Genomic DNA, 13,133 nt, shown 5'->3' on the forward strand with positions numbered 1-13,133 from the left:
GATTTTGCATGTAAACAACATATCGTTGTGACAAATTTACTGCAAAAACTAAAAGTCCGAAAAATCTTGCAAATCAAATATCCGTAAAAGAAAAAAATCACGCAATGTTCCAGTTACTGCATTTAACGATACACCGACATGCAAAAAGGCTTCGTGCTAAGACCAACAACGCCACTTTTAGACCAAATGAAAAGCTTTCGGATAGATAAAGAAGTCTCACCTGTTTGCGGGAGCGCATGGCAGCCTCCTCCAGGGTTTCAGCCGCCTCAAACTTGCCCTGCCGTCTGTAGAGCGCCCCTAGGTTCTTCAGCGTGGTGGTCACCGTGGGGCTGTGGGAGACACAGGGTTACTGCGCATTAACAACACTTAAACAACCCGGCAGCCATTACCGCCCGGACCAGCCAGCCATGAACAACGGCACACCTCTATGCACTTAAATGTTTTACCGCAGATCTACTTATGGAGTCTGGTTTCTCTTTATTGCTCCGGATAGTTAAACGGCATAACTTGTGAATAGAGAAATGGGATATGCCATAATTCAGGCTCAATTAAACAGGGGAAACGTGTCTAATTTTACCAGTTTCCTCTTCACTTAAAAAAAACCTTGTTATGAAATGGATAAGATATCCGTGAAATTAGTGATGTTCTTGATTTCAAACCGGATTACATACAGAAATGTAGGTACCCTAAGGAATAGGGCAAATGCATTAAAAATATCTCTCACTCATCATTTCCTACTGGGGAACAGCACACAAAAGAATGGAAGCATGGTCAAATGTGTCCAGTTTGATGTTAGGCAGAAAGAAGTTATGCATTACTGGACGCCAGATCCGGTCACACCCGAGTACTGACCTGTCCACCTTGCAGGCCTTGTACCAACCGCCGTACTCCCCGAAAGGCGAGCCGTCTTTCTGCTTTCCCTGGGGAACACAATCACACCCGTCACACACAGCTGAAGCACACACGGCGCACCTGGCAACCCGCCACAACGGGAACCGCAGGAATAACCTCAACTACCTCCAACTGAGAGGGCCGGGCACAACTCCACCCAAAAAGCCACCACTTCACAGTGTACATCACACACTGTACACCAGGGGGAGACCACCCTGGTCCTGGAGTGCCAGAGACATTTCTGGTTTTTGTTCCAGCTGAGCACTGCGTGTGATGGATGATTAAAAGTCTGAGGCTGAATATTCAGCGCCTCCAGCACCCGGTCTCCTGCATTCATTAAACCTGATTAATTACAACCAATTAAAAGGAAGCAAGAATTATGCAGTTGCAAGTTTGGGAGGAACATTTACCATTTACCATCTCTGGCACTGCAGGACCAGGGCTGCCTACTCCTGCTCTACGCTATATACTATATCACACGCTGTATATTACACGAAGTATACTATATTACACACTTGTATCCATAACAGAGGTGACAGCGCTCTGCAGAAGCAATAATGATGGCAACATTTAAACCTCCGCACAGTTAATGAGCAGTTTGATGTGGGCTTATCAGGCCTACAGAAATGAGTAAATGACTAAAATGACTAGATTCACCCCACAGACAACATACAAACTGCCTGCAGTCACCATTAAAAGATGAACATGTTGTGGTTAAGCAGTAGCACACTGATTTACAGCTCTCTAGGGACTAAGTAACCGTAATCAGTGCCAATCTGGTTATTTAAATAAAGTCCTCATAAAATTACTTCAATTAGTTTGAACGAGATTAGTCAGCACTTCAAAATTGCATGCACAGCTCACATTTGAGAGAGGCAATACACATCCAAAACAGAGCTGAAGCAGGAGGTTCCTCATGAATTACATATCCCTCTAAAATAAGCCCTGAACATTGTGAATAGTTATGGAACAGGTCTAGTAATGGAATGAGCCCTCCTTTGACAGATCTATACTGCACCCTCTTATTTGAAATTCGCAGGAACGAATCATTACTGCTAGTCAATTTCCCCGAAGTTCCATCTCTATAACTCACACTGCAGCATACAGAGCAGGTAACACTTCGCATAGACGTGATTTTGGCCTTTTCCTCTCAATCTAAAAGCTGCAGCGGAAGCCAAATGAGCGATAATGCCATTTAGGGATTATCTCTTCCTAGCCTGCAATTAGGGCCGGGGGGAGTTAGGACAGAGGACTGATGACCGTATTCACCTTGCTCTGCTCCTCTCTCTCCTCTGCGTGCATCCAAATGGGCTTATTCTCATCTGAAAAACACAGGGCAGACAGTGAGATAGAGAGGGAGACAGAGAAAAAGACAAAGACAAAGGCAGAGAGGGAGGGCGAGAGAGACGGACACAGTGAGACCGAGAGAGTGAGCCAGAGAGAGAGAGACAGAGGGAGAGAGGGTCAGACAAAAAGACAAAGGCAGAGAGAGAGAGAGGGAGACAAAAAACAGTCAGTCTGATCTAGATAAAGTCAGAAAAAGACAGGAAATCAGGGACAGATAGAATCAGTTGTGTGCAGCCCATTTCACACGCGGATAGTCTGAACGAGGCACTCAGAAATACAGGAAATCAAACTGTCGCAATGTGCGTGTGTCAGTCGGACACATTCAGCGGCACTGTGGGATATGTAGTCCCATTCACAGCATAACTGCTCTCACTGAAAGGTCATCTGCTCGCTCTCATCCAACGGGATTACAATGCCGAGGACAGCAGTCTCAGAGCCAGACCTTCACATTAAGGGTGCATGCGTGTGTGTGTATGTGTGTGTGTGTGTGTGTGTGTGTGTGTGTGTGTGTGTGTGTGTGTGTATGCATGTGTGCATGCGTGTGTGTATGTGTGTGTGTATGTGTGTGTGTGTGTATGCATGTGTGTATGCGTGTGTGCATGCATGTGTGCATCCATGTGTGTATGCATGTGTGTATGGCGGTCTTTTCAGCCATCAAAATGATTACATTCAGAAACCAATTTCAATACTCTGTTTCTTCAAATACATTTAATGTGTATTTTACTAGTTATGGATGTGATGCTTTAACTTGTGGAAGAACCTATGCACTTGTAAGTCGCTTTGAATTAAAAGCATCTGCCAAATGACTAAAATGTAAAATGTAAATAGGAAGCCGGTTAGGATTAGTGCCTTTAAATTGTAAACCAACTCAAAATGAATACATCCCCTAATGCCTGTCAGAAAGCCGTGTCAAGTCAAGGCAATTATATTAGTATAGCGCTTTTCACAGAATACTACCGAAAAGATGCTTTACAGAATAACAGAAGAGCAAGAAAGGGCAAAACCAGGCAAGAACCCCAAAATAGCAAGCAAGAAACACAGCCACAAGTCCTGAACACAGACACAAGCCCTGAATACAGTTACATGCCCTGAACACAGACACAAGCCCTGAACACAGACACAAGCCCTGAACACAGACAGAAGCCCTGAACACAGACACAAGCCCTGAACACAGACACAAGCCCTGAACACAGACAGAAGCCCTGAACACAGACACAAGCCCTGAACACAGACACAAGCCCTGAACAGAGCCACGAGCCCTGAACATGAGACACGAGCCCTGAACACAGACACAAGCCCTGAACACAGCCACAAGCCCTGAACAGAGACACAGGCATCAGCAGAGACCCAGGCCTGTCGATGGCTGACAGGCTCGTTCAGAGACGGCGAAACCCCGGAGCCCTTACCGTCCACGGACCCAAACTCCCTCTCGTGGGCGCGGGTGAGGATCTCTTTGTACAGCGTCTCCGCCTGCTTGAACTTCCCCTGCTTGAGGTAACAGGAAGCCTGGGAACGGAGAAGCGACAGAGGAAGTGAGCACAGAGCTTGCGGGCGCAGACACACCGTCACTCAGGGTTACGCTGCTTTCACTGGGAGCACCGCGAGTCCCAGTGTGGCGATGGGAAGGTTAGGAGTCAGACACTACAGCCCAGCCCACACGGCATGGCACTGGAGTCTGTGCCCTCAGCGCTCAGACAGGCCGCTGCCCGGATTGACTCACAGGCAACGGCTGATTAGTACCAACCCCTCTATAAGCACATACGGCTGCACAATATATCAAATCGCGGTTATTCAAGGATACTACTGCCACAGGGCGCATAGATGATCTTTCATCACTTTTGCTTTAATTATACCTGATGGGTAGTGAATAACCAAACGTTTCAGGCAATGTGAACTGCTTCTGGGGAAAACATCACAGGCATCTTTTCGGTGCTGTTAAGACAAGCAATCAGGAGCAAGGGCATGCAGCGATCACATGATTTGGTTTTTCCAATGAAGCTGCAAGGGGTGTGTGTGTGTGTGTGGGGGGGGGGGGGGGGGTTATCCATCTGCACATTAACATGCGACCTGGGGGATTCCCCTGCACTTTTCGGTTCCTTAATTCGCGATAGAATGTCGGTTTGCCACAGGGCAATGCGCAATTCTAAACTTCACTTCTGCTTGGGGTGCAGATGGCCGATACCACTCGCGGGTATCAGAGAGCGGGTGGCAAATTCCGCAACACTTTTTGTTGTATGCTGATGAGTGCTGCAAGATAACGGAATGGATAACTTTATTGAGGGGGTGGAATTAGGGGAAGGCCAGGCAGAGGCTCCCTGGAGCCCACAGACGTCTCACCAGGTTGTTCTTGGTCTTGGCCACGTTGGGGTCGTCGGGGCCCAGCTTGGTCTGGTAGATCTCCAGGGCGCGCTGGTAGTAGTACTCCACCTCGTCGTACTTGCCCTGGTTCTGGCACAGCAGCGCCAGGTTGTTCAGCTGCTTGGCCACGTCCGGGTGGTCCTTCCCCAGCACCTGAAGGACACAAACCCTATGAGCTGATCCCGGCAAACATGCAGCACGGACACTCCCCCGTTTACACGTACGGAAGAAACGTGCTGACACACAAACACGCCGATATGTTTAGAAAACACACACATTCCCACACATGTACACCCCCCTGCCCCTCCAGCCTTCCAGTAACAGCCTTCCCAGCCAACACAAACCATTCCCACAATGTTGCTGCTATGAAGTGGCAATGTTATGACACTGCCGAAACATTCCAGTAACAATGTGAGAATATTTTGTGTTCACTAGATTATCACTCCGCACCAAATTCCAAACAGTGGGGTGCAACACGGGGTCTCATGGGGTCTGCTGTAATTGGCACAGCCCCCCTGCGGGTTTGGGACCACCACACAGGAAGCGGGCAACAGGATGTTTACACATCACCCCCCTTCTCCAAACACAGATGAAAGAAAACCCCCAAAGTGCGCTACAGTGGGTGGACAAATAAAACAGATGAATAACACATTGCGTGTATATTCCCCAGGCTCAGGACGTTAAAGCGCTCACAATAAACAAAGAACGCGAGCAGCAAATGGGTGGCACTAATTACTGGGACTGGGAAGGCTCGCTGAAGAGACTCGCTGATCATTAGAGCGCGGGTTAGCCCGACAGGAGTTAGCGCTCATTACCTACCGCGATCAAAATCTATAGACACGCAGAAAAGGGCTTATATTTATCCGGGGGGTGGCAGGGGGGACTCTCGACTGTTCGCATCTGCCAGCTCTCAAGCTGCGTAGCGAATCTCTAAGCTTTCACAAGAGCCTTCATTAGGAAGTGTCGCAAAGTGCCACTGTTGTTAAAGCACTTCCACTGCGCTTAAGCTGGTGCTTAAGCTGTGGCACCGAAATGAACCGTTGTCCCTTCTGCAGAGAGACGGGGTGCCAGGGAATCGACGCGAGGAGAAGGGGAGAGAGCAGCTTGGAGGGTGGAAGGTAAAAAAACAAAAAGCTGTCCTCCACATTTTCAGGACTGCTGCGATTCTGACACCCCCCCTTTTTTATTATTCCGTACCGCATTATTACAGGACCAAAATAAACTCTGCGCTGACTGAACTTTCGCAGCGAGAGATTCTCTTTATTACAGAGCCGGGGGGGGGTGTGGGAGTCCTGAGGGAGAGAGGGATGAGAGAGAGAAGGGGAAGGACACAGCCGAATGGTGCAGAACACTGCAGAGTTTGCAGTCACAGCCTGAACGACCTCGACTCTGGGGCTACATCTGCTCTGGATGCTGCAGTGTGGCTCCTCTCCGTCCAATCACGCGACTCGCTCAGCCCCCCTCGTCCAATCCGCTCTCACCCACCTTCTCTCGGATCTCCAGCGCCCTCTTGCACAGCGGCTCCGCCTCCTTGTACTTGCCCCTCTTGCCGTACAGCACCGCCAAGTTGTTAAGGGTGGCTGCAACCTGAGGGGACAGGGTGACATCAGTGACAGACAGAGGAATCAGCCCGAGGGTACATACTGATCAAGCATGCCCTGGTGCGCAGCGAGACTCAAGAGACTAGCACGTGCAGTTGATCAGAGAGCATCACACAGAGAACCGATTGCAGCGCATCACAAAAGGGAGGGTGGGAAAAACAACTGAAAGAAAGGGAAATAATTGTCATCTGTAATTAAATCAGGATCAACGCAATGAACTCTCCCCACATGAAAACAGAAGACAATAACAGACGGCCCTCTGCGCTCGGGATCGCTCTTCGATTGGAGCCGAGGGCCGCACCCTGTGCTCGTCAGAGGAGGGAGCGTGACGGAGTCTGACCTCTGCGTAGGAGGAGGGGGGTCGCGGGTCCGAGAGGCTCGGGGGAGGGCCTGTCGAGTTAACACAGTCAGTACGCCAGGACAATACGCCACTGGGGGAGCCGGCTGTACACGGTTGGATTTACTTTTGCCCTCAACAACACCCGGGGGGAAGACAGCCCTGTCAAAAGGGTAATCTCTCATAGCAATTTCACGCCTACACGTTTGCAAATCAGTCAGGGAAACCTTATATATATATATATATATTTTTTTAAGAGAGCAGCCTCACATACTCAAAAGCAGGGGTCTCCAATCTTATCCTAAAAGGGCCGGCGTGGGTGCAGGTTTTTGTTTTAACCCAGCAGTAACACACCTGATTATACTAATGAACTAATCGTGGTCTTTAATCAAGACCTAGATGAGTAGAATCAGCTGTCTTAGTCCTGTGCTAAAACAACAACCTGCACACACACCGGCCCTTTCTGGATAAGATTGGAGACCCCTGCTCAAAAGGCAGCTCTGGCAGTAGATCTGATGTTGTGATTAGAGTGATTGTCTCTCACGCAGGACACAAGGGCTCAAGGCTCACCTGTTTATTTATTTATTTATGTTTCACTTTTTTTTTTTTTTTTTTACAATCATTAATGATATTTCTCGACATAGTCCAGGGGGTTTTGGGGAAGGGCAATCTTAACTAAAACAGGTCCATTGGAGCACCTCTGATTAGAGGGAAGAACGGAGTTCGCTTCAGCAGTAACATCAAGCAAAACATGGTCGTCTGCCCTCAGGGTGCTGTTGAGGGTAAAAAGTGCAGTACACACGGGGAGGGGGTGCACACTCACCGCTGGGTGGTCCCTGCCCAGGGTCTTCTCCCGGATGGCCAGGGCGTCGTTAAGCAGGTTGGCCGCCTCTTTGTATTTGTTCTGGTCCCTGGAAAGGAGGAGCACTGGGACTCATTAACGCTGCATCTCCATGGCAACTCTGACAAGCGTACACTGCTTCAGCTTTCATCCTTCAGGACGGTTCCCTTGTTAAGGAAGCAGGGTGAACAAAGACTCTCTCACCTGTGCCAAAGGACAGAGCTGCAGCATAATGAGCTGCCTGTTAGTTGGCATACTTGGGTTTCCACACTTGGTTGGCATACTTTCAGCAATGTTATATCCATGGAATTTACCAACCGGCACATCGGCTTGTCGAGACAAGCAGCAACACTGAAGACGCACGCTCAATCCGAGGGCACGATATGCCACCCGACGTTTCCTGCTTTGCACAGTAATCCCTGACTGGCACACCTGTAAGGGCCTGTTCTGGAGCACCACGCCCTGTCTGGAGCTCACCTGTACACCAGGGCCAGGATGTTGAGCATGGTGGCCACGTCTGGGTGGTCGTGGCCCGAGGTCTTCTCCAGGTCCTCCAGGGCCTGCTTGCAGAGGGGCACGGCCACCTCGTAGCGGCCCTGGGAGGCGTACTGGATCACCAGGTTGTGCAGGGTGCGCAGGCGGGCCGGGATCTCGTAGCCGCCCTGCTGGGCTGCTGCCGCCGCACTGCTGTTGTGCTGCTGGACTGAGGAGACGGAGAGAAAACAACCTCCGTTAGCGTTCCAGCGACCGATCCCGTACCCGCAGTAAACCGAACCCAATTACAGTCTCACGCGTCCGCGCTTTCATAAACACACAAGCCCGCAGGAACATTAGTGATATTTCACTAGGTGGGGGATAACACAGCAAAAAGCGGTGGCGGTCAGAGAAAAGACTGGAAAGAAGAAAAAAAAAGAAAAAAAAACAAGGCCTGATGAGTACTTCAATAAAACGTGTGGCCTTGTGTACAGAAATCGAGAAAATAAATAGATTTATGTTTCTCGGTGAGTGTCAATACACTATAAGTGTCGAGTCCTGTATACAGTGAGTGATGGGAATTCATCAAGGCCAGTTCTATATCTATAAATTGGGCACGGGACAGGAGTGGGAATTGACAGCAATAATTTCACCAGAGTGAGGACAGTGAGAAAGCGATCCCCAGTGTGCATGTCTGCCCACGCTGCTGCTTTTCTTCAACAAAAACCCATTACTTTTATGAACCTCAGCCGACAGCAGCACCTTCTTAAGAATAACGCGATACGAGAAACCGCTGCTGAATTAATGAAGCAGATGGACCAGTGAGGAGAATTAGCTCCCACAGTGCGTATTGGTCTAATGTGAGTCTGTGTAATTAACTGAAACAAGAAGCTAACATTAATTCATTGCTGCGCCAACTTTCCCGGTGTAAAACATAAGGTCCCAGATGAACATCCCTGTGTAGGAGCAAGAGTAAGGATGACAGACAGAGGCGCAGAACGGGTAGGCGATATCCGATTCGCCTTTCTGCAGAACAGGCTCATCAAAACAAGCCAGTGATATTTCACCGTGCTGCAGAGTGTCTTTGATGATCCATTCCGCCCACGTCAAGGCTCTTCCTGGCGCCCCTGACAGTCCCTTTGATTCCCCCCTCCTCTGTGCCACATAATTAATAGAAAAGTGCCCAGAATAGCCACCTGAGTAAACAAAGGCATGCAGGAGCCGGGGCCTCGCTTGTATCTGCGTCTCATCTTGGCGCTAAACGGCGTGCGCGACACCGATGGGACTGTGGTCTCATCCAGCCGGTCTGTAATGAGAGGGTACTTCGCCAAAACCCTGCCTCTGCCTTAGCCGCGGCTGGCGGTCTACACCCGGTTCTGCACCAACATCTGCAAGGTCTGCCGCCCCGCCTCGGATACACTCAGGGCTCATAGGCAAACCCCAGTTGGGTCTTTTGGGTTCTGAGGGGGTGGACGTTTGGAGGCAGCAGGATAAAGTGTAGCTTAGACTAGCATGGAGATAGATTTGAAGGAACCTGCCCTTCTGCTCCCCCGCCCAGGAAAGAGGAGGTGAGAAAGGAGACTTACTGCCCGGACCCTGGTCATCTTCATCGTTGGGGAAGAGGTCGTCCAGTGTCTCCTTGCTGGAGTCCGAGTCTTTCTCTTCCTATTTCACAAGAAGGGAAGGCGACTCATGAGAACTTGCAGGCATTCCAGCAGACAATGTGGGACTTTCAAAAGGCATTTCCTAATACAGCAGCTTACACATTAAACTCCACATGCTTGCATGGCCACCGTCTGGAGCCGCAGTCTGATAGAGGCACCCACACGATTCACAGCAGCCTGGCGCAATGCAGCAAAGCACGGCTGTTTTTCCACTTATCCAGTAATGCCAAATAAACTTTTACAAGTTTTCTCAACGCAAGAAACAGGACTAACTTGGTTTAATGCACACTGAACCCCAATGCTCTTCAGCAAAGAAAACATTCCACTGAAGGAACCCCACCCTAAGGTCTTTACATTGGCCAAAGCTTTCTTCACACTGCAATTACAAGACACACCTCACGGGAATAATGTGGATATCTGCTTTCACTCTGAATTTCCACCAGCTAATTTATCTCAAATACAAGGACCATTTCAATTCAGTTCCTCTTGGCCAGTGTCTTGCTGTGTTCAGCGTCCATAGAGCTAAGCCTAAGAAAGCATTTTCATCTCCCTGTGAGTTCTTACAGTTTAAGGATGACTGTAATACATTGCCATGTTCAAACGGCACTACATTTTTTTAGTTCCCACACCCACTCAGACTAACGTATCGGGCTGTAGTATACAGCTTCGGTGACCCATAGGTTGGATTCCCAGTTCCGCTGCTTCTTTCAAAAAGTGCAATCTTTATCAAAAGATAAGGAAGATATTTATCAGACGCCTACAGGCAGTGACATTAGGACTCGTTACACTAAGCACATACTAACCAAGCTGGATTCTCACAGGTAGAATAGACGGGGAAGTGCATTAGTGAAAGATCACTCTCCGGTGAGGTGACGGCTCAGTGTTTGACTCACGGAGGGGGAGAGGTCCTCGTCGTACTTCTTGAGCTGGTTCATGAACTCCAGGTGCTTCTTCTCCTCCTCCAGCTGGGCCACGCTCTGCTCGCTCTTCTGCAGCTTCTGCTGGGTGTTGGCCAGCTCGTCCCGCAGCCACTGGTTCTCCTGGCACAGCCTCCGCACCTGCACCCGCAGCTTCTGCTTCTCCGACTCCACCGAGCTCAGGTGCCCCGACAGGGCCATCATCACCTGGGAGAGCCGGACGGGCGGAGAGATGGAGGGGGACGGAGGGGGAGAGGGACAGTGAGATGGAGGGAGATGAGGGGGAGAGGGACAGTGAGATGGAGGGAGATGGAGAGGGAGAGGGACAGTGAGATGGAGGGAGAGAAGGACAGTGAGATGGGGAAAAGGGAAGGAGACATGGGAGAAAGAAACAGATAGGGAGAATGACATGAGAAAATATGTGAAAAAACAGGGGAGGAAGAGGAGAGCGAGAGGCACGAGAAGATGAAGGTGAAAATGGTGAGAGGGAAAGCAAGCGACAGAAATGATAAGTGAGGCAGACAACAATAAGGAGAGGGGAAAGGAAGGGGCGGTTTAGGACAGAACAGATTGCAGATAGTCCAGCGTTCGATAAATTACAGAAAGCTCTGACAGACAAATTTGTTATTTGTCCTTCCACTACAGTCATTAGTCACCATCACACTCAAATTGCTTTGTGCACTCCCAAATCTACAATCCAGAACTTTCACTCCTGAATGGTTCATGATAAACCCACCATTATGAAAGAAGCATTACTCTGGAGATTATGACGAATCACGGGCCCTGACCACTGCTGAGGTCATCACCCCGAGACATGAGCCTGAACTCCCCCCCCCACGCCCCACGCCCCACCCACTGGGCAGCAACAGACCTGCGCCTCGCTCAAGCCCAGCTCCAGCATCTCCAGGGACTTGCGGATCATGTGGGACTTCTCCTCCACCAGGCTGCTCTCCTCGTCCTGCTTCAGGCAGCTGAGCGTCTGCAGCAGGCCGTCCAGGATGGAGTGGTGCTCGTGCTTCAGGGCCTCCAGGCCCTGGATCACCTGCTTGGTCTTGCAGATGATCTCATCCTGGGAGAGCTTCTCGCCCGGGTCCTCTTTCATGCACACCATGGTGGACATGTTCTCATACATCCTGGATGGGGAGGGAGGGAAGGGGGGGGGGGGGGGGGGGGGGGGGGTTACCGACGGACACAGAGCACCGGGGAAGAGCGGCCGGGACTTCACCGCACCTATCCTACTGGTCCAAAAGGCCAGCCAAGCTACATCAAAGAACTCCAACTCATTCTTTCCACACATTTCCTTATCTGGCTTGCCAGTCACTCACTGCCTTCAGAAGACATATTAGAGAATAACTCCAGAAAGTTTGGTTATCTCCAACTGGGGGCCTGGGTCTGCACTTAATGGAGGAAATGCACCGGTCCGTGTCACAGATTTTATAAATTGGAATCGAGTTTATGCAGTGGGAATTGATATTTCCTACCATTATACAGACTGCACTTGAAAAGCTAAAAACAAATGACAATGGGGCTAAATAAGATGCAGGCTCATTCCTGAATAATTCATCACAGTGCGCCAAGCATTTTATTAGCATTCTGTTGTGGAAATTGGTAAGACATAAAGCTTACACTATTGCACCATCTACCACATCTGATACATGTATTCATGAGAAATGGACAGGCTGGGAGCCTTCTTTATGACGCAGTTTGTTTAATGCCATTTACGCAGCCATACTCTTTAATCCAGCTAATGCACGTACACTCTGACTGAGGCACAAGGCTAATATTTGGCCTCTATATCAGACAGCTACGGCTATGTCTGAGGTGGGGCTGTATCATGGAGTTGTATGTGGCCACGAGATGCAGAAACTCCACTTCCTGCATCCTTCCCATTTCCTTCAGCCAGGAAAGGGGTCTTCAACTCTGGTCCTGGAGAACCACGGGCTCAGGTGGTTTTCATTGTTAATCAGGACTTAATTAATCAATTAGAGCAGTTAAATACAATTACAATTACTTCACCAGGTTACTTGGGTCTGAACTGGGTGCAGATTTTTAGGTAAAAACAACAACCAGCAGAGGCTGTGGTTCTCCAGAACCAGGGTTGCACACCCCTGGGCCAGGGAACCTCAGACCATGTGCAGGGTTCAAAGAGATGTTCGGCCAAGTTCCTCAGCCAAAGGTGGAATGAGGACTCAGAGCAGTCTACTCGCCTGCCGTCAGATTTCTTCAGTGTGTTTTCTGCTACAGGGGAACATCTGCACCCTGAGATTATTTGAGAATTCTGTGAGCGTGAAGGTAAAAGCGGCTGAATCTCTGAAGTTAAAAGAAGACCGCTCCACAAAGCCACACTGTGGACAGCGGTATGGTTGTAAAGTTAAATATCCACCTCGGGGTTTTCAATTACTTTGACATCAAACGGTCAACCCACCCATACCAGGGGCATCGTGTTGTAAGCCTGGGCCTAGTTCAGACAAAATGGTGCACTCACATACCCCAGTTACACAGGAATCGGTCCTTAACGTCTAACGGCAACGTGTTTGGGTTTTGTATGTTCTCATGTCCAACCTTCCCTGCACTGCCTTCCCTACCATTGATGCCTGTCCTTTGCAACAAGACCTTTTGTTCCACAAAACAAATGTCAACGAGCAAGGGTCCTTCAGTCTATTGAGCGTTTGCAGTCTCCAGAGTTGCAGGTCAACAGCTATT

General features: G+C 49.5%; 1 protein-coding gene across 6 annotated transcripts in view; it reads right to left on the reverse strand.

Annotated features, from left to right (window-relative positions):
- Window positions 1-13,133, reverse strand: part of klc1a (kinesin light chain 1a) — a 42,092-nt gene that overhangs the window by 18,321 nt on the left and 10,638 nt on the right. For all 6 annotated transcript variants that reach the window (XR_009709081.1, XM_061247387.1, XM_061247404.1 and 3 more), the window contains 11 exons: window positions 11,302-11,563; window positions 10,407-10,637; window positions 9,436-9,514; window positions 7,853-8,078; window positions 7,358-7,445; window positions 6,082-6,183; window positions 4,576-4,749; window positions 3,645-3,744; window positions 2,161-2,213; window positions 853-920; window positions 221-329 (listed from right to left, as the gene is read on the reverse strand). Coding sequence is in view for 5 of the 6 variants with exons in the window: in XM_061247387.1 (XP_061103371.1) it covers window positions 221-329; window positions 853-920; window positions 2,161-2,213; window positions 3,645-3,744; window positions 4,576-4,749; window positions 6,082-6,183; window positions 7,358-7,445; window positions 7,853-8,078; window positions 9,436-9,514; window positions 10,407-10,637; window positions 11,302-11,562 (1,491 nt within the window). In the remaining variant the exon portion in view is untranslated. The remainder of the gene's footprint in view (window positions 1-220; window positions 330-852; window positions 921-2,160; window positions 2,214-3,644; window positions 3,745-4,575; window positions 4,750-6,081; window positions 6,184-7,357; window positions 7,446-7,852; window positions 8,079-9,435; window positions 9,515-10,406; window positions 10,638-11,301; window positions 11,564-13,133) is intronic.

This window comes from Conger conger, chromosome 1 (genome assembly GCF_963514075.1).
Source record: "Conger conger chromosome 1, fConCon1.1, whole genome shotgun sequence".
NCBI classification, from domain to species: domain Eukaryota; kingdom Metazoa; phylum Chordata; class Actinopteri; order Anguilliformes; family Congridae; genus Conger; species Conger conger.